This window comes from Aythya ferina (genome assembly GCF_964211825.1).
Source record: "Aythya ferina genome assembly, chromosome: 15".
Taxonomy (NCBI): Eukaryota; Metazoa; Chordata; class Aves; order Anseriformes; family Anatidae; genus Aythya; species Aythya ferina.
Window position 1 is genome coordinate 14521595 of NC_140314.1, and position 22703 is coordinate 14544297.

The 22703-nt window shown below is 37.7% G+C and overlaps 1 protein-coding gene across 50 annotated transcripts in view; it reads right to left on the reverse strand.

Annotated features, from left to right (window-relative positions):
* Positions 1-22703, reverse strand: part of RBFOX1 (RNA binding fox-1 homolog 1) — an 873300-nt gene that overhangs the window by 37687 nt on the left and 812910 nt on the right. For all 50 annotated transcript variants that reach the window (XM_084536908.1, XM_084536919.1, XM_084536930.1 and 47 more), the window contains 2 exons: positions 18186-18318; positions 1972-2011 (listed from right to left, as the gene is read on the reverse strand). In XM_084536908.1, coding sequence (XP_084393034.1) covers positions 1972-2011; positions 18186-18318 — 173 coding nt within the window. The remainder of the gene's footprint in view (positions 1-1971; positions 2012-18185; positions 18319-22703) is intronic.

The following is a 22703-nucleotide window of genomic DNA, read 5'->3' on the forward strand; positions in this document are numbered from 1 at the left end:
AATGTGAAGAAAAATGAATTATAAACTAAGAAGCTTTGAACATCATAAAACATAACCAAATTTTCACAGTATTTTTGAAATTAGATTAAGTTCTGTACAAGTAAACATTCTGTACAAGTAAACATTCTGTTACATGAGAGAATTAAGAAATGTAATCAGAAATACAAGGCTGCAACTGAGTGAAAACCAATGCACCAGTACAGTTACTACATTTTCTAATGCACAAGTATCCCAGACAACAAATCTGAAGCTAAACTAGAAATTTCTAATTTCTCCAGCATCTTCCTTAGTGAAACAACATTCTGTTTCTGTTTGGTTCTGTTTCTGAACCAAAATATTCAAGAATATGAGAGGAAAAAGGTCACCTTAAAATAAAATAATTGTCAAGCACCAAAAGCAGCAGTCGGCTCCAAAACATACTATGAACTGTTACACAAACATATAATTCTTACATATTCAATCCCATTAACCAATCTTGAGGAAGATGTCTTATCAGCTTTCAGGTTGGTAAACTAAGCAAAATGGATGACACATTCTTTTGACATTATACACAAATATGAAAACTGGAAATTACACGAAGAAATTCAACACTGTACAACATACCTGAAATATGCCTCAAAAAATTCAACAGTAAAGTGTTTAGGTGAGACTAAACCAGCATACTACACTTGAGTAAGCCTTTGGCAAATGTGTGATTCTCATGTGTCAGTAACAATATGTTACTGATAAAATCACTAAGTACATAGAGAATTTTAAACTGTGCTAATTCATTTTAAATGTATTCTCAAACTACACAAATGAATCTTCAAATGAGTATCAGCCTTTTACCCCATCAGAAAAAGAATGGCTACTGCTTGCATAATTTCAAATTGTTTTTCTTTCAAATAAAACCTAATAGAAAAAGATCTGTTCCTTTGGAAATAGCTTTAAGAGATTACTGGTAATAAATACAAGGAATGTTTCCTACAATGATCTAGTATTTTTTTAATGTTCATACCAATGTCACCTCATCCATCTCTTTGTAACTCAACAGAGATGGTAAAACATAAGCACAATTAGGATATAGCAAGTAGTCTGCTGAAGTAAAGATAATTGTAACTTTGTAACCACATTGCTTTATCAAAATAATAACAGATGTGAAAGATTACAGTTCTATTGGTAACGTATTTTATATCCACTTTTTTTTTTTTTTTAACTGTAAAAACAGGGTGCAAGAATTATTTTAGAAGACTGAAATTCAGCCTCAACCATCCGAAACTTCTTGTATACTCAGATGTAGGTAGCCTCTTCACATACATTCAAGGTAAAAATTTCAATATTGGTAAGAAAATTTTAAAAATATATTATTTAAAATGAAATTAGTGACCAATGAGTTATATACATTTTAATGTGAAGTAGGTAATTACTATCCAGGGCTATCAATACTTACTAACAAATATAAATACTTCTTACATCATAAGCAATCTCTATTTTGTTTAAATTTAAATATGTGGGTTTTTAAGCAATATCATGGTACACACATCTACCAAATAATGCCTGGATTTGAGAAGTCTTACTTGGTCTATCTCTCTCCATATTGCATTTTCATACCTTGGGTATTAATATTCAATTTACCTTTTTATTTTTTAATAGTGCTTTTGAGGTTGGCAGGAAAGTGTTTCTACTTTGTTTTTAAGTTTTCTTAGTATTTAATTTTGAAAGGAGACACTCTTCCACGCACACATACACACACATTTTTCACATCTTTTTGCATTTATTCAACATTTGATTAAAGAGTTAATTCAGCTCCACTGAACAATGATAGATGTAATGAACAGAATGGTCTTCCAATGTGAGAGATACTCTTCTCAATTCTTTCTGACAGGCAAGGGATGGTAAATAGACAAAACAGAGTCAAACTAGGCAGCAAACTTGTAAAAAGAATGACTCTGGTAATGTACAAGGACAGCATGCACATCAATGAATACTTACATAAATGTCTGCACCATAAAATCCATCCTGGTATACAACACTGCAAGGATGCACACACAAAGAAAAACATCCATATTAGTGCATTTCCACATGCAAATGCCACCAACCCCTGCACAGCTGAGGTTAGTCTTGTCACAAAAACAAAGGGAGGGGGAAAAGAAGGCACTCTTCACATTGGTTAAGGAGGTTGGTAGCAATTATCAGAAGTGGAACTGTACTGAGTATTGCATCTTTGTAAAGTATGCCAAATGCTTAGTCAAGCAGAGGTAAAGCACGGCAGAATTGGAAAATACATCCGGCAAGGTCGTGGTTTTTTACTTTAATCTTTTAAGAATCCACACATTTGCAACATTTGCAGCATTTTTTTTTTCTATAAAAATTTTCAGTGGGCTAATCCTGAGAACAGTTTCATTACATTTACCAAATGTTATTTCCTGAAATACTACTTTCTTGTCCTGTAATTATGTCAGCCTTCTGAAACAAAGTGGTAAATGTCATCACTTAGATGGGAAAAAAAAAAAAAAAAAAAAAAAAAAAAAAAAAAAGCCTAATTTTATATGGTGAAATAATTATTCTGATGGTATTCTACCACTTGTTTCAAATCTCAATAGCTAAGTGTACACACAGATGAGAATGTTCATATGCACTGCGTTGATGCACATTTCTGATACTGACAACAGGTCTAGTAAGAATGCCAATCCCATTCTTATAAGAAAAGGGCTAAGCCTTCTCACTATCATTTTACAACTTTGGCAAACATGCCTGTAATTATCAGCTACCCTGAAGTTCTGTCTGGATATATTAGTACTACTTATCTTCAAAAAACATAGAATTGTTATGTTGCAATTAACAGTTTACCCAAAGATTTCTACATTATAGCGAACACAAATTCTCAGTGTAAATAGTACAAATTTCAGATTGTAAACCCTTCAGGATAAATGACACAATATGACAACGATGGTTTAAATGATTATACTAAATAAAACTGAAACTATACAACAATGGCCTACCAATTACACACATTGTATAAGTCCAGCAATTTTATTTTTAGTTGGTAGTTCTGCAACTAGAAAGAGGTATTTCTAATATAAGAATCAACCCAAGTTGTTTTGAGAGCTAAATATGAAAGCACACGATAGGCTTTTCACAACAATATTTTCAAGTTGAGAATACTAGTATCTGGGAATAATACTTATCATCAAGTTGCTAGCCTAAGCTGTTTTGCAATTTCAACAAGAATTTTCATGTCAGAAGTATAACTGATCCATTGAGGTCAATGGCCAAACCCCACAGGGATGAACTGGTACTTGTTTAAGTCAGATTCACTTGAGAAAATGACAAGTACACATACATGCATATAAACTGCATTATACTTTAACAATGATGAGAGTTTGTTATAGAATAATAACATATGAAAATCTGGCTCCACTTAAATCAGAGTCTGCCATCAGCTTCATCAGCTTCAGTTAAGGTCAGAGATTTACTTATGTTGGTTTTTTTCTTCCATGATTCTGTAAGAGCAGAATATGGCAAACCTGGTCTACATTGTTAGTTTTCAGAAAAACTGTTATTTACATTGTAGTGTACCTATATTTCAATTCTGATATTCTAATTATTTTAAAATATTGTGTTTTCCTCACAGTTGTTTGCATGTAAGAAGTAAAACATTCAACGTGACCGTGAGAGGTAGAGTAACACAATCGTGAACAACACAGGAGTCTTATGAGATCATATACAAATGATACAAAGGTTACTGCAGACAGAGGGTTTTATCAAGAATTTCATATAGCCAGTTTTTTTTGCAAATAATACTTTTTTTTTTTAAAGGCATATTTATTCCAAGGGCAAGGACTCAATTTTTTAAATAATCATGTATCTTCTGGACAGGATTTCTCATTCCTTTATGTAAGAGGACAAACTCAGCCTCCACATCAAAAAGATGCTACACAGATCAGTGTTGTTGTACACTGTATTAAATTAGCACTTACTAAAGCAAGTCTAAAACTTTTATGCATAATGTATAACTCAAGATTATTTTCAATAATAGGCAGCTGTATATACACAGCACAAAATTACAATAAAGACGATTGTTTATTTATAATAGTTTTTAAAAAATAAAAATCCAAATCCTAGTGGTTATATAGTTCAGAAAGAAATTTGTAAGAGGTTACTGAAAAATGAGCCCCCCAAATACCTCAACTAAAGAGAGTATCTAATGTCACTATCATGCCACATTCCAGTGACAATTCGTTCTCTGCTCTTGAAGTTCTGAAGTTCCCCATGATGATCGCTGAGAAACAGTGATGATAAATCAGTGCACAACAGGAATACAGAAGTACTGTTTTAGTTCTTTTGAACTAAAAAAAAAGAGTATTTAAGAAAACTATTTTTAATGCCTATTCACTAGCTCTAGAGCTCATCCTTTAAAATTAGCAGTGGCAGCACAGAAGAATTGCTTCAGAACTATATTTCAGAACTAATTACCTCCACTACCATTAAGTTCTATAAATACAGCTACAGAAATACTAAACATATGCAAGGTTGATTAATTCCAGAAAAAAATACTGGTATTGAAAAACTGAGGTTCTAAGTAAAAACGGATACAAGGTCTTCACAATTGTTCAGATTTATATGACATGGAAATGCTAGTTTGAATCATGGATCACTTCAACTGTTAAGTGATCATCTAATTCTGCCTCACACTGACTACTTTAAAATAGAATATTACCCTACATGTATTTGGTTTATGAGGCAATGTTTTGGTAGCAGAGAGGCAGGCCACAGGGTTGGCCTGCATGAGGAGGTATTTCTGCAAGCCTGTGGAACACTTCACCCAAGAGCAGGTTGGTATGTCCTGTAGGAAGCTGCAGCCCAGGGACAGCCCACACTGGAGCAACAGGAATGTATAAGAAGGAAGGAGCAGGAGAGAGGCTCTCTTACAAGCTGACTAAAACCTCCCATTTCCCAGTCCCCTGCACTGCTCAGGTTGGGTAGGAGATAGAGGCGTTGGATTGAAGTGGAGTCTAGTAAAAGGGAGTAGGAATACAAACTGTTAATAATTTTTATATTTGTTTCTCACCACCCAACTACTACTTTAATTAGCAATAAATTAAATTAATTCTCACAAATTCTAGTCTATTTTCCCCATGATGGTAATTGGTAAGTGATTTCCCTGTCTTTATCTCAACCCATGACCTTCTTCATATTATTTTCTCCCCCTGTCCTGCTGAGGAGGGAGAGTGAGAAAGCAGCTGGGTGACAGTCTGGCAGCCAGCCAAGATCAACCCACCACATAACATTAAAATATACTATTTTCAATTATTATTGAACATTATTGTTCAGAAATAACACATTTGAGAGAACATGTGTCAAAAAAAACATGACCCATTTCCTTCCTCCTCTTGGTGACTGGTGAATTTATAGTGAAGATCTTGCAAGATGAATAGGGACTGAAATGCTTCAAATTCCTAAATGCAGCTGGGTGTAATCTTGGGTAGGTTAGTTCATTTATCTAGGCCCTCTTTTTACATATAATGCTCAGTCAGGTACAGATGGAAACTTACTTTGAATTCTGAATCTGTAACTGTTTGATAAATGTTATACCGGAGGAAGTACCCAACACAGAAGTGAGACACAAAGGCATGACTCTATCACTAAACAGGGTTAGTAGTAAGATGAAGTGACAGAACCAGGCAAATGAGTATAACATTCCCAAGCAGGACATGCACTTTGAAAAGAAATCAGCTGATTTTATCTAATTTTCTCCATTTTTGTAATATGATATGTTAAATATAAGATCTTCAGCTTCTTTGGAAGTTTGCCTCTTAATTTTCTTCACATTTTCATGGATTTTCAGTCTATTTTCTCTATTCACTGTCCCTGTCACTTGTTGACTCCTGTGACTGAATCTTATCACCGGAGTCAAATGTATTTTCTAACCACACCCATCATCAGAAGGAAAAAGTGTAAAGCATCAATAGCTATGTTTTACTCTTGCACTTTTCTTTCCTTTATTATATTATTTTCCAAAGGGTATTTGGCTTGACTCATCATCCTCTTCTCTCTCTGAATCTGCAGGCAGAGAACAGACATTATGGGAAGCATGGGAAGAGGCTGAATGCATAGGAACCCATCTTGCCACAGCTCCTTTTATATTTTATATTCAAAAAATTGTCCTGGCAGATGCATAAATCTTGAGTTCCTTGTAAACTGACACAGGATCTGGAAATAGCCATGTTATTGAAATCTGAATTACTGCACCAAGGAATGGATGATATGTTAATGTATTACCTGGAGGCATTAAAATAAGGACAACAAACTATGAGGATTTATTCAGATGTATTTTATGATTTTATAGTGCTAAGGAAAACTCAAAAATAGAAACCTTGATTTAGTAAGAAAGCATGCATCTAAATAATAATAAAGCATGCATCTAAATAATATCATATGTGGCAATCATTTCCCGAAAATATATTTGATAAATATGAAACTGTTTTCTCACCAACTATTAAACACCTGCAGTGCACTTTTTTGTTGTTGTTTTGCTTTGGTTTTGTGTATGTTTTGTTTCGCTTGTTTGTTTGTGAATTTATTAAGACAAGCTCACTAGCAGTTTAGATTCCACCTATATAATATTCTGTGAGGACGGACTTCATCTGTTTTTATTTTAATTTTCCTATCCTTATCTTTCAAAAGTATTGGGTTAAATAATCTGTCAATGGCATAAAGCAGTTCTTGCATGTGCAAATCTTTGTGACTGCTTACCAGCTAAGCACATAGGACTCTCAGCCATACAAACAATCTGCACAAGTTAGCATAAATAACCTAAAGCAAATTAAATGCATGGATTTAGTGCAACAAACAGGCATTACAATCATGATTTGAGCCACTGCAGTAGGAGTTACAGTTATAGTGCACTATTTCTCCTCCATCACAATTAAGAGTAAGTACATGATGAATAAAAATTCTGCATCTTCTGTTTGCTGATGGGGTCACCTTCACTGTCCTAAAGATATTTTCCAGGTTTTGATCACTGCTGAAGACAAAATATGCCTGTTAAATTAAACTTTCCTGAGAAAAGTAATAGAAGAGATGCAATTATAACATAAAATAAACCAAAGGCAGGATTTTCAACACTAATAACACAACTTTCACTGTTGTGAATATAGAACTGTTATGAGACTTAACAATACCATTATTCTGGCTTTTAGTGTTCTCTAATTCCAGGTTTTTGTCTTTCCAGTTTCAACATTTTATGCCATGAAAAATTTACAGTATTTGCTTTGCAAATTAATAGAGGGCATTGCTGCAGAGAACAAAGCTGGAAGACTGAAATCACTATGAGCTTGCAAAACATGCTTTTTTGTTCTAACAGTTGCAAATACGTACAAAGCAGAGTCCCAAGTAAAAGAAAGGTTCTGTGAGCCCAAAGAAATCTATTGGAAAAAACATAACTACTGTTATGTAAAAGTAGTAGTTGTAGTAGCTTATATTAATTATCCTTCTTTCTTAATTTCAGAATAAGGTGTTATTTGGAATCAATTACTTTTAAAAAGGGGAACAGTTCCTGAATAGTCTGTTACTTTTCCTTCACCCTCCCCAGCGTCATAATTTTTATTTTAATCTTACCAATCCAATCCTGTCTTGGATATTCCACGATCCTATTACACGTACAATGTATGTTACAGTATGTTCTGTCACAAGAAACAGATGAATAACAGAAACTGGTTGAAATCAGTCTTCTGGATCAAGAGGCAGACATAATTTGTGATAGAAAGGGTGTATTTTCTATATTTACAAAAAGTATGTTTCTTTCCACTTTCATTTCGTCCTCCATTTCATAGAATCATAGAATAATTAAGGTTGGAAAAGACCTCCAAGATTATCTGGTCCAACCATTACCCTACTACTAATGTCACTCACTAAGCCACGTCCCTAAGCATGAAGTCCAACCTTTCCTTAAACACCTCCAGGGATGGTGACTCCACCACTTCCCTGGGCAACCCGTTCCAATGCCTGACTACTCTTTCTGAGAAGAAATGTCTCCTAATTTCCAACCTGAACCTCCCCTGCTGCAACTTGAGGCCATGCCCTCTAGCCCTATCACTAGTTATGTGCGAGAAGAGGCCAACCCCCAGCTACACACATCACCCTTTCAGATAGCTGTAGAGAGCAATGAGGTCTCCCCTTAGCCTCCTCTTCTCCAGACTAAATACCCCCAGTTCCCTGAGCCGCTTCTCACAGGACTTGTGTTCCAGGCCCTTCACCAACTTCATAGCCCTGCTCTGGACACGTTTCAGGGCCTCGATGTCCTTCTTGTTCTGATGGGCCCAAAACTGAACACAGTACTCAAGGTGCAGCCTCACCAGAGCAGAGTACAGGGGGACGATCACCTGGATCACCCTGGCCCTGCTGGCTACACTATGCCTGATACAGGCCAGGATGCTGTTGGCCTTCTTGGCCACCCAGACATGCTGCCAGCTCATGTTCAGGTGAGCATCAATCAGCACCCCCAGACCCTTTTCCTCTGCACAGCTTTCTGGCCACTCTGCCCCAAGCTTGTAGTGTTACGTGGGGTTATGGGGTTGCCAAAGTGCAGGACTCGGCACTTAGACATGTCCACTCATCTGGCCTCTGCCCATCCTGTCCAGGTCCCTCTGCAGGGCCTTCCTACCCTCCGTCCGGCACATTGACACTTCCCCCAGCTTGGTGTCGTCTGCAAACTTCCTGGGGATGTACTCAATTCCCTCACCCAAATCATCAATAAAGATATTAAAAAGGTTGGGTCACAGGAGCAACCCCTGGGGAACACCAGTCACCAGATGAATTTCACTCCATTCACTACTATTCTCTGGGCCCAGCTGTCCAGCCAGTTTTTAATCCAGCAAAGAAAGAATGTACCTGTCCAAACTACGGGCTGTTAGTTTCTCCAGGAGAATACTATGGGAGACCATATCAAAGGCCTTGCTTAAGTCTAGGTAGACTATGACAACAGCATTTCCCTCATCCACCAGGTGGGTCACCCAGTCATAGGAGATGAGACTGGTCAGGCAGGACTTGTTTTTCATGAACCCATGCTGACTAGGCCTGATCCCCTAGTTGTCATGCATATGCTGTGTGATTGCATCCAAGTTATTCCATCAAAGGTTCCTTTCATGGCACCAAGGTCAGGCTGACAGGCCTGTAGTTCCTTAGATCCTCCTTACAGCCCTTCTTATAGATGGGCGTCACATTAGCAAGTCTCCAGTCATCTGGGATCTCTCCTGATGACCATAATCACTGATAGATGATGGAAAATGGCCCAGGAATCACATCTGACAACTCCCTCAGCATCCCTGAGTGGATCCCATCTGGCCCCATGGACTTGTAACAGTCCAGGTGGAGTAGCAGGTCTCTAATTGTCTCCACTTGAACTGTGGGGTGTTTATTCTGCTCCTTGTCCCAGACTTCCAGGTCAGGAGGCTGAGTACTCCAAGGATAAGTGGTCCGTCTAGTAAAGACGGACATAAAGAAGGCATTAAGAACCTCAGCCTTATCCTTATCTTGTGTAGTCATGTTCCCCCTCCCCCTTGCCAGCTCCTGGGCTAGAGTCCATTTCCCCCTTTTGAGACAGGTGGGACCCATTGGCAGCCATCAGGCCAAGTTCCAAGTAAACCTCCCTGTGATCAAAAAAAAATAAATAATAAAAGATAAAATAATCCTGTGATGGCACCAACCATGTATTAATCATATTAATCAGCTGAGCCTTAGTGGACCAGGTTCACTAAGTATCCCTCCCCACCACTGAAGGGATAGAGGAAAACACTACCTGCACACCCACTCCATCCAGTAACCACCCCTATTAAAAGTCCCTTTTGATAGCCTTCAGGCTTCTCAGCAACTTCACTGCTGCCAGCCTGAATTATCAATAAGGCGTAATAACTGGAGGGGCAAACAAGGTCAGGAAGTTTCCTGGTAATGTCCGTGACCCAGGCCTCAGGGAGGCAGCAGACTTCCCTACAGGTATGGTCAGACTGACATATAGGGCCCTCTGTTCCCCTCAGAATGGAGCCACCTACAACAATCACCCTTCTTTCCTTCTTGTTGGAGGAAGTCTTGAGGCATGGAGTCGACTTTCTTGCCCTAGACAACCTCCTGTGTAGACTTTGCCCCACATTCTCACCAGGCTGTCCCTCAAGCTCCAGGGCCTCAAACCTAAGGGCACCTGGGGAGGCGATGAGGGTAGGGAGGGGGCTCACCTGCGACACTGAGCAGGGACCTGTTTCCATCCCTCTCCATTTCTCAGGTCCCCTCCCTCTGCCTGACAGTGACAGGGCAGGGGGTCCATCACTATTTGGGGTGTATCGCCCTGGTGCCTTTCTTGCAGGCATGGCAGGGAGTGACTCCAAATGTCTGTCTCTTGCTCACACTCCCTGATAGTCCTTAATCTCTCCACCTCCTACTTGAGCTCTGTCACCAGGCTGAACAGATCCTCCACCTGCTTGCACTTTACGCTTGCACTTCTGTCACCCACCATTGGCAGCATCACGCTCAGGCACTCCCTGCAGCCAGAGGCCTGAACTGACGCATCTTTCATCACTTGCTCTGGGTTACCACAGCCTTTTTGGCAAGTGCTTTGGCAAGTGCTTTCTGCCTGGTGGAGGCCATGGCTGGGTTTGCTGTCTGGGAGGCATACAGAAGGAAAGCTGGTCTGAGTAGGGAAGGATACTCCTCCCCTGCTCAAACTGCTATGCAAACTGCCATGCCATGCCATGACTGATGTGCCAAGCTCTGTTTGCCCACCCTGGTCACTGTGCTCCAGGTTGCTCACGCTCCCTAGGGGCAGCCTTTGTACCACCAGGGAGGGGGCACTGCTGGCTCCAGCCAAGCCCTGTCAGCCGCCCTCGTGAGGGCTGCCATGCCCTGGCTGTCCCTCAGCTACCTTGAGCGACCGCAATTCAAGAAAACGCCTGTCCACTATGATCCCATACTTCACTACAGAATGTGACTGCCTCTCAGTTTTACTTCTATTGACATCTATAAAATACAATACCTACTTCATGTGCCATTTCTCTAAATTTCTCATTCACTGAGGTCACGACTTGAACACCCAGCAGAACAAGAATTAGGGACACCCAGGAACTAATCTTGAAACTCAGATCTGTTTCCTGGCATTCTTCCCCCCCCTAAGCTGACTATACAGAGAAGGTAAGAGCTCCATCTTCCATTTCTTCACAAACCACACAACTTCTTAGATAAGAGGAGATTGTTACATGCCCCAAAACCAGAAACATGACAGAGAAAAAAAACATATTGTTATTCCCTGTTCTCCCAGGAAAAAGGCCAGAAGTGGACATACAGACTTAAAGGCACTTCTCCATTAGATTCATCAGAATTAGGAGTGAATGTGAAGATGCATAAAGCCATAATCACATGCTAAACTTGTGAAGACCTTGAGGCAAGTGATGCTAGAATAGAAGGGCTTCTTGTTAGTTTTAGATGCAGTACTACCAGATAGACAATGATGGCCACTAGGTTTTCTTGACACCTGTTTAAAGATGGAGCAGCATACTCATCATGTTTTGGTATTTGGCAAATGATTTTCAAGAATGCTGAGCTACCAGTTTCTGCAGAGTTCAAAAGCAATTGCAGGTATCAAAATCACACCAGTTATTTTTGGTAGTGTGCTAAACAAAACAAAACCTGCTTCTTTTTTTTTTTTCTTCCCAATTACAGCCAACTGCATCCAAAATCTGTCATGAGTACTTTTACTAGTAGCTTCAGCTTTATGTAATTAGTAGGTGAAGCATAAATACAATAAACAACCCTAGAAAGACAAGAAAGACACAAGTCAAGGCAAAAAGACTTTTATCTTCCCTTTTTTTTTTTTTTTTGTTTTGTTTTAACATTCATCTTTTAAAAGTATTTTGTACAAAACACTATCTAATAGCCAGAGAGAAGCTTGCAAGAAAGACTGAAGAAGCAATGTGTTCAAAACCTCCCACCTCAAAGCTCACACAAAAAGGAAGGTAGGAAAGGATTTCAATCAACGTAGTAACTGTTTTGCTCCTCAACCAAGTTACTAGTCTTGCTGTGAAATACCCAGAGAGCCCCCTGAGATAAGCAGACAATAGCTCACAATTATGTTCTACCACACTGACTGGCTCTGCCCTCCATGCACCCCTCATGCCATATTCATGACCATTTCTTGCTGCTATTCATCCTGCAGCGCAGTCTTGAAGCTAGTATTTCCACCCAATATAGATCTCCGAAAATGTTAATATTCTCTTTTCTCACGCAAATGAAATCAAAGCTTTATTCCCTCATGTCAGTTTCAGTATTTTTTTTTATGGTACATAAGTGAACTACACGTACCAAGTTATAAACCAGCTGCACACTGTAGTATTTTAAGGCAATGGAAATGATGCCACAGTTGCTAAAAATGATTTTCCATGAGTTAATAAACAAGAATATCTCAAGGAATTGCTGAAATGCCTCACTCTCAACTAAAGAAACCATGAATTATGTGTGTATTGCTGCATATCTCATGAACGCTGACTTAATTTTAAAGAGACGCATTGTAAAGCATGCATGATGTCCTTGATTTATTAAAAAAACAGTGTCCCTACATATGCCTGCATTCACTAGTTTTCCTCAGACATAGAAAGTGTGCCATATTTGCTGTTTCCCAGTGACTATGAGGCACACCAGAACAGAGATTTCCGTAAGAATACATGCTACTTTGTTTTGCTTACTGACAAGATCTTCCAGATTTCCTTACAGATTGGGACACATTCCAGTTTCTTAAGTTTGTTGGGAAGAAAAAGTCACAGTCAGGATCAAGTAGGACATCAATGAACAAGCATAAATACAAACTCAAGGGAAACTGAAAAGAAAGAAGGTCTTTGTTACACAGCAGGGAAACTTCAGACAGTGTTGCACTTGTAAGAAGCTGTCACACTAGTATCAGAAATACTTTTCTTAGATTTGCATTTGATTTCCAATTTGAGAGTGATTATTTCAGTTCCAAAACTTCTGAATATAAACAAATCAGCATGCAAAAGATTATTGCAAATCAATTATTACAGTTCATTTGTAACTTATTTCAAAACAGCTTTATATTCTACATTTACATATGGGTACTTTAAAAAAAAAAAAGGAAAATATATTTTTCTAACTATATGTTGCTGAGATTTACTGCAAAGTTAAAAATAATTAAAATTCACACATCATACAAAAATGTATGAGGCAACTCTTGTTTTTTAATCATTAAAAATATTTTCATATGAACTGCTTGGCTATAATCTGGGCTACTTGAGTGAAAATGAAAGCTTGTTACTAAATGAATAGCAAAACAGCATTCAAAGCTTTTTCCATTTTTCTTGTCAACAAATGATATTCTAAGTTGTTTGCTTCCTTTTGCAAGTTCATTCATTTTCTGTGATTTCTTTATTTTCCCTGTAATTTCCTCAGACTCTACTTACATTGTAACTGAAAACAACATATTAATAGCTTATTTTCATTGATTAAGGATTTTTTCTGATGTAAATCCCTTTTTGCCTCTTTGATAGGTCAGAGTACAGAATTGGTGAGCACAGAGGAAAGCATTGCAAAGAAATTCCAAATTATACTACTATATCAATGCAGTTACTAGCAGAAGGTATAGTACACTGCCAAATAAATTATTTCAGAATAAAGCTTTATTTATCCAACTGTGGACGAGTGTAAGAGAGGTATTTCTGCACCAATCCAAGAATTTCAAAAGCTGGAAATGTGTGTATCAGAAAGCAATGTGATATTTTAAACCATATGTGGACAGAAAAATAAACTTGACTAATCTCTGAATTTAGACCTATTTAAAGTAAGACTCTTAATTTAGCTTATCAATTAAAATTACGGTGTCAGAAATTACAGTATTATTAAATTACTAAATTATTACTAAATTTAAATTATGAAATTAAATTAGATTTTAAAATACAGTATTAAAAAACACACTTATTGACGCAGCAGAGTCCTAGATTGCCAAAGGCTTATCTCAGATAGCCTGAAGTCATCATACCAATGAAAAGATGTAGCTTCTCTCCTGACTCAATGCATGGCCTTCTCTGAAGTCGAACTTGAGGTCGAGGACAAGTCATAAAGGCAGATGCGAACTGTCCAACCTAACTGTCCTTCCTGCAGAAGACTGCTGAGATCACCTCTTGGAATCTGGTTTTGAAACACTGCTGAATCTGACTGCACTGCAAGCATCTGTATTAATTTACAACCGGATTTCACAATGTTTACATCTAACTTGGTATCCAAAGACGCTGAAGCTACGTAGTACAGTTGTATGAGAATATACAGGTATTACACTTAGAAATTTAATTCTTTCTGTTGAGTCACTGTACTAACTAAACTATAAACATTTACATGTAACACAAACTCAGAGTGCACCCTTATGTGACTCCTGAAATTAAAGGCAATGTAAGTTACTTACAGATCTGAAAGTATTTTTACTTCCTTTGCAAATACTAACAAAATAAAAAATATTGTACAATTAAAAAATTGTATCCCACATAAATAGCATATATTTTCCTATATTAATTTTTGACTTTGTCTTAAACACAGGTGTTGCATTCATGAAATCATGAAACTGATACTAACATAAGCTGTTATCTCCTTGCATATTAGGCACCCTAATAAATTTAAGAGTTTCTTTTTAAAATAAGTAGCGATAGATAGTGTCATTTTATTTTCTAACCAGACAACTTTCTAAAGCAGAATAACTTATTTTTAAAGGGTTATATTTAGGAGAAAAACAAAAGTAATTTAACTGTGCATGTATGTGAACACATAAACCATACATATGAGTCCCTTGCCACCTCCATTGTCCTTTAAGTCAGCTTACTGGATGACACTATAGATCAAAAAGTTAGTCAAAGAAAACCGTGGAACAAGAAATCAGAATGTTGTGACTTCACATTCTTCAAGATTGTATCAAATGTTCTTTTTAAATTAAAGCTTATATAAGACTTCGGAAATGTAGGGCTGCTCTAATCTGCAAGCTCAGAGAGGGAATCAGCTAGAATCAGGTCCTAGATAACAAAGCCTATAATTTAAAGTTGGTAAACAGCTAAAGCCTTGAAAGAACAAAGAAAAATCAGAAAATAGGGTTTGTGCTTGTATTGTGCAATATATGTAAGTATGTTTATTTCATATGTGCAGTACCCATTTCATAGCTGAGACATCCGGATATGAAACTGGTCCTATAGAACATTCTAAAATTGTTCCCTTCATTGCCATATACAAATATCTGGACTACCTCTAACGAAGATAGTCTAGGCAACAGTAAGATGCTTTGGTGGAATATCAGCCTTGTCCAAATGTAATTCAAGCAATCTTTTTCAAAAATCATGGTGTCTTCATTAAGTAATAGCTTAAAATTAGCTTATTAAACTACACAAAGTGCTTAAGGAAAAACAAACAAACAAACAAACAAACATATACTTCACTTTTACAAAACAAACCTGATTTTGCCATTATTTTAATTTTAATTTTTCACACAGATTATTTCTCTGAACGGATACTGCCCAATGTGAAGGAACGGTCAAAGAATTGCATGTCTCAAATATCCCTGAAAATTTAGCTCCATGGCTGACTGTCTCTTTTTGCAAACCCCTCTAGGAAAAAAAAAAAAAAAAAAAAAAAAAAGACATGCCTTTTGGCTTAACCTAATATACGCTTCATGTGAAACGGCTTCCAACCAGACAGGTATAGCCAACCTACTTGCAAAAGGCTGGTAGTGGTAGGGGATCTGAACACAGATGGAAACACACTGGTTCTTCCTTAACATTGCAATATTAAACAATATCAATATTACCAAGTTCCAATACTATGACAGTATTGCAATATAAATCTTATGCCTCATTCCGTATTGCTTTGTATTACTTGGTCCATTTCTTTCTGCAATTGAGTATCTTATGTCTTAGCCAACACATTTCAGACCTATCCCTGAACTTGAAGTATTGTAAGCCCTGTAATTATTGCATTACAGAATCACAGAATTGTCTAGGTTGGAAGAGACCTCAAGATCAAGTCCAACCTCCGACCTAACACTAACAAGTCCTCCACTAAACCATATCCCTAAGTTCATCATCTAAACATCTTTTAAAGACCTCCAGGGATGGTGACTCCACCACTTCCCTGGGCAGCCTGTTCCAATGCCTCACAACCCTTTCGGTAAAGAAGTTCTTCCTAAGATCCAACCTAAACCTCCCCTGGCGCAACTTTAGCCCATTCCCCCTTGTCCTGTCACCAGGCACGTGGGAGAACAGACCAACCCCCACCTTGCTACAGCCTCCTTTGAGGTACCTGTAGAGAGCAATAAGGTCGCCCCTCAGCCTCCTTTTTTCCAGGCTGAACAAGCCCAGCTCCCTCAGCTGCTCCTCACAGGACTTGTTCTCCAGGCCCCTCACCAGCTTCATCGCCCTTCTCTGGACTCTTTCGAGCACCTCGATGTCCTTCTTGTAGCGAGGGGCCCAAAACTGAACACAGTACTCCAGGTGCGGCCTCACCAGAGCTGAGTACAGGGGGACAATCACCTCCCTAGCCCTGCTGGCCACACTGCTTCTTATACAAGCCAGGATGCTGTTGGCCTTCTTGGTCACGTGAGCACACTGCTGGCTCATATTCAGCTGACTATCCACCAATACTCCCAGGTCCTTCTCTGCCTGGCAGCTCTCCAACCATTCCTCTCCCAGCCTGTAGCTCTGCTTGGGGTTGTTGTGCCCCAGGTGCAGGACACGGCACTTGGCCTTGTTGAACTTCATGCAGTTGACCTCAGCCCATTGGTCCAGCTTATCCAGATCCTCCTGTAGAGCCTTCCTACCCTCAAGCAGATCGACACACGCACCTAACTTGGTGTCATCTGTGAACTTACTGAGGGTGCACTCGATCCCCTCATCTAGATCATCGATAAAGATATTAAAGAGGACTGGCCCCAGCACCGAACCCTAGGGAACGCCACAAGTGACTGGCCTCCAACTGGATTTGACTCCATTCACCACAACTCTTTGGGCCTGGCTATCCAGCCAGTTTTTAACCCAATAAAGTGTACGGCAGTCCAAGACACAAGCAGCCAGTTTCTTGAGGAGAATGCTGTGGGAAACGGTGTCAAAAGCCTTACTGAAGTCAAGGTAGACCACATCCACAGCCTTTCCCTCATCCACCAAGCACGTCACTTTGTCATAGAAGGAGATCAGGTTCGTCACGCAGGACCTGCCTTTCATAAACCCAAAAAAAAAAGCATGACTGGGCCTGATCACCTGGCTACAGTGCTGTGTGATGACACTCAAGATAATCTGCTCTATGAGCTTCCCTGGCACTGAGGTCAAAATGACAGGCCTATAGTTCCCCAGGTCTACCCTCCAGCCCTTCTTGTAGATGGGCATCACATTTGCTAGCTGCCAATCGACTGGGACCTCAACATTCTGACAATATGGAAAGGATAAAGCCAAAATTAGCCTCTTTTACCTTCACCTAGCCTGTCTCACCAGAGTGCCAGGGAAGTCTGGGGTGGGAAACTACTGAAGACCACCTGTCTTCTACTGTAATGAAATCGAAGGATAGGGTCTCAGCACATTTTGTGCAGCAAGCATCCTTACATGGGGATATCCAAAGTGACAGCACATGAACTGCAGAATAGCATTGTAGTGAGGAAAGAGAGAGGTCACCTTCACTCCATGACTTGTTATTTAAACACACATGTACTGGAAAGCACACGGCCTTGAGAGAAGCAGCCCAGTTTTCAATCTTTGTAAAAATGTCAACTTGAAAAACTAAACTAAAAACAAAACAAAACAAAACTCTAAGCCTTTAGGTCCAGAGACATCTTTCAGTGGATGATTTCAAGGAAAACAAGTTACTTGATCCAACCTCCTTAATAACCAGATGTTTGCAATCATCAAAAATACATCTTTAGCTGAAACAATTTCCCTGTTCCAAAGCATTTAGTCTCTAAGAGCATTTACATAACAATATGTGACACCTCAAATGCTTAAGGCCACCAACCATGGCAGTATAAATTACAGTCATTTTTCAATACATTGTGCAAGGTGCGCCACTTACAGTACTTGGATTGGTTGCATGCTGTGTTGGTTTCTGCAGTGAGACACGGTCAGCATGCACCACAGCTAAACACAGTTTGCAGCCTTTGGAGATTCATGGTAATAGGTAAAAGAGGCTGATCTCCTTACCCGCCATAGGCTGGAATTGGAGGAGGGGGTGCTGCTGCTCGAAACGTATTGTACACTGTGCGACCTCGGCCTCTTAGATGTGCACCTCTATAAGCAGCAGCTGCCGTTGCAGCTGGGTAGGGAAATCCTGGCACTGTGAAGAGAAGGAGAGGAAAATAAAATATTCAGTTCAATCTGGTGTTTGAAAACTACACAAAATACTGGTAATGTAGCAGCATAGTTGTGCTTATATTAAAGCATGGCCCATAACTAGATGAGGGCATTGTTGGATAACTAAATTATTAGTCTTTTACCAAGAGGCCTCATCTTCTAACAAAAAATCTTTTTATGCAACTAGGAGACGGCAAACTGGGAATTTATATAGCAGTATCACAGGTAGCACAAAAAGACACTCATTATTAAAAACAATGCTGTCTGTTGTCACTGATGCTGCTAAAAGGAGACTTTTGAGGCCAAAACCATCCAGCTCAGGCTCAAATTTATAGTACCAGAGAACTTTCCATCACATTATTGGATTTATCTTCAAAGTTTGCCGTGCTTTGAGTGGGTGTGCGATGTTGGACCCAGTGACCTCCAAAAGACCATTTCAATCTAAATTGTTCAGTGATGAGCTTCATTTTTGTTCAGAAAGTTGATTATTATTAGGTTTGAAGTTTGTTTCAACTGAAAAAAAAAGGTAGACCAAGAGCTTTCTCAGAATTTGAGGGTATATCCTGTTCATAATAGTACCTGTTATTTCTTCAAAGGCAAGAGTTACATAGTTTGGAAACTATGTATTTTATGTATCTATATTAATTCAGATCATATTAAGAGCCAATAGAAACAATTTAGACATATAAAGAAGAAATAAACTCATGTTTTATATTGTCATTGCAAGTAAATGTAAACATTAATTACCATTCCATGTGAAACAAAAAAAGTTCATCAGAAACTGAACAGCAATATAGTACTACACAGATTTTTTTTTCTTCAGTAAAATATTTTTAAAAGTTTTCACATTTTAATTAAAAAAAGAAAAAGAAAAAATGAAACTTTCTACTTTACTTTCTCTGCCAGTTTTTTAAACAATGCTTCATTATACATTTCTCTTCTGGACATACATTGTTGGCCAGTGTTAGAACAGGTATTTTTGGAACTACTTCATCAGTGAGATACAGAAAATTAAATCCTGCTCTGGTAACACTCTGGTTACTTTAGTTGTGCTCCACTGTATTGAATTATGTAAATTAAGTATGTAAACAGATAAATAAAGAATGTTTAGTAATGCCCTAATAAAGGAAAAAGAAATGGAAGAAATTATGTACAAGCTCTTCAAGTCTGAAATTTGACTTCAATCCAGAGTTGTGTTTCATCTGTTTTAGAATTAAATTTTAAAAGTAGCCTTAAATATGAAATAAAATAGAAAATTATCAACTTATAGATATTGCTGGCTGAACACATGAAGGAAAATACTGCAATTACGGTGACTTCATTACAGCCTTACAATTGTTGCTAGGCCCCTCTAACTGAAGAGTCTGGCCAGGAAAACATATCTGAAATGGTAGATATCTTAAATTATAAGCCTGAAGGTTATTCTGTAGCTAGATTTCATAAATGTAGTCTTAGGGACACTCCTGAACTACCAAGAATAAGAGAAATTTCTCTGACCTAAATGACAATGACAAAAAAAAAAATAAAATAACGAAGTCTAACAACCTTTGAGCAGTTTGGACAACTTCTTCACTTACATGTGCATCTGTATTTTTCTACATACTGATAGAAAAGAGTTTTCTAAGAAAAACAGAAACAGTAATAAAGAATAACAAACCAACTAAAAAAAAAAAAAAAAAGTCTAAACTAAAGTTATCTAATGTATCTAACAACACAATGGATTTCCGATCCATAATCTAGGAACCCCCATTCAAAGATCTGCTTCAGCAATTAATTAGTACATACATCTACGTTTGGCGATATTTAAGGCAAGGAAGTAGTCAACACTCTTTCAGTGAAACACTCAGGGTCCTAGACAATCTTTCTTCTGTAAGATGTACTGTTTGAAAATAATTCACCAATTCCTTCGTATAGCTCACACCCTAGACATGTGTATGAATAATGGAAGAAAGGAGTAACTGTAGCTCTAAGAAAATTCCAACTGGAATTGTGCAGAAATTATATGGCAGACACTGACGATATGTCTGCATGAATTCCTAGTGTGTTTTGTTTTGTTTTCCTTTTAATTGTACCATTCAGTATAACTTTAACACAGATGGTTTAAAGTATATATTTTGCAGTAATTGAACATTTATCCTAAATACTCTCTTCGTCATGGTAGCCAAACCTTGGCAAAAATTACAGATCTTTGGCAGTGAACAAAGAAATATTAGTGCAAAAGCAGAGCACCTCAATCAATGAATGAATACGAATGAACAGAAAATATTAAAAAAATATATGTATATACTATTTTATTATTATTACATATGCATATATAATGAGAAATAAGTCTCTCTCTTTGCATGTGATTTTTCTTATGAAAGAGGAGAAAAAGCTAGAAGAAATTCAGGAAGAGTCACTTAGCCCCCAAATGTTTATCAAATCCAGAACCTACATGTATAATGGAAGCCAAACCCAGCATTCATGGGAGATGGTAAGATAAGGCAGGGATTTCTGACATTTTTAAAGGATCTCTATATTTTCTGATGTGTTAGAATGCAAAGCCTTAAGTTATTTCATTGTTTTGCTATGCTCACCTTGTGTTGCCTCCTTAAGAAAATCATGAAGCATAAAATATCTATAGTAAAGCAAAACCGTAGGAAATCTTACAGAAGCATTTAGAAGTTAGAATAATGGTTTGGAGTTCTGTAAAGAAGACAAGACATAATGGAAGATAAGCCTGAGAAATATGGAACTAAGAATGACACTGCATAGTCCTGTGAGAAAGTAAGCTCATATATGCACTAGAATTATATCCACTCTCCCAAAAAGTGACGGGTCAGCCATAAAAACAGAGTATGTGAAAACATGCCTTCTAATTGCAGGTAGTATTATTAAAGATTATAATTATTGCCAGAGGTATAATAATTGGCAAGATCATGTCATCCTACATTCAACAAAAAAATTATGCTACTCATCCCAACTGAGAAATCATGTGATTAGGAGTATGCAATAATCACAGAATTTATTTTGCTACCAACTTTTTAATATCCTTACTCCCAAAATAACCAGAAGTAATGCCACTAGAACACAATTGAATGATGGACTTAATAAAAACAATTTTATGAAAAGAGCTCTCCCATCAGGAAGCATTAAGTAATATCAACCAGCCCCAGAAGCAATGAATATACTAGCCAGGAAGGGTAAACATTTAATGACTCAAAGTTTGTAGGTCAACCTTCCTTAGTGCCTCAGTGCCTAACTACTGAAACTAAGTCAGTGAAAATTCAATTATAATGGCACTGAAAATGTGTTCAACTCTCAGCTGGGAAACATCCTACTCCACTTCTTAACAGAAGTACCTTAAATTTATCAATGTAATTTGATGACTAGAATTCTGACGTGTAATAGGGAAAAGGCAAATTTTGCCAACTACATATCATTGGTGATAATAATGATGTTAAATACAAAGACAGAAGTTTCTAAGGACTGCATGAGGGAAAGATACCTTTCATCCCAATCGTATTTGTGTTCATAGATGAAATTTAATTATATCTGAATTTCTCCCCAAAGATATCATATATAAGCATTGCTTTTATTCATTTTTTATTAAATGAACATAACAGGTAGTGGATTTTCTAGACACCACATCTCAATATATGCCTTGGAAAACAAAGACTGTCTGAACACTGACAAAGCTTGAGTTCCAAAAAGGGGGAACACATCCTGATTAAAAAATACTTAGGGGTTATACACTTTAAAGTTTTAAAGCCCTGAGATAAATGGAAGAGTAGCAGATGTAAAAAACAACAGGGGGCAGATTTTGTATCAAAGCCATAAAAATATACAGCCATTTTAATGGGCAATTATTCTTTGAATTTTTGCTGTGGTTTGAATTTGTATGAGCGTGCCATATGCCTCAAGAAAGGTGTGCCATCAAAATGGATGAATGAATCTACCTCTCATCACTCCTAATCTCTGTACAAACTATCAGGTCATCTGCTATCAAGAGTTTTCCAATGTTTAATCTTGAAGAATTTTAATGCTATACTGTGTTGAAATCAGTTTATAGCTAATTTACTGCAGAGTAGTTTAACTGTTAGAAATGCAGGAAGACACACAAATATTACTCCCATAGTTTAGGAGGATCCCTGTTGAGGAAACATTTCAGAAGTGCTGGACAATAAATTACAAACAAAGAGGTATAATAGGTAACATGCTGAGGAAGGCTAAGCAGAATAATCTATATCATATTATCTGATATTTATGAAACAGAAATATCATGAATTTATCCTGATGTATGCTCTGTAGTGAGTTTTCACTTGACTTTAACAGCAATATGTAATATAACCTGTCATTGTTTAAAAGAGTTATAAAAACTGTGCTAAA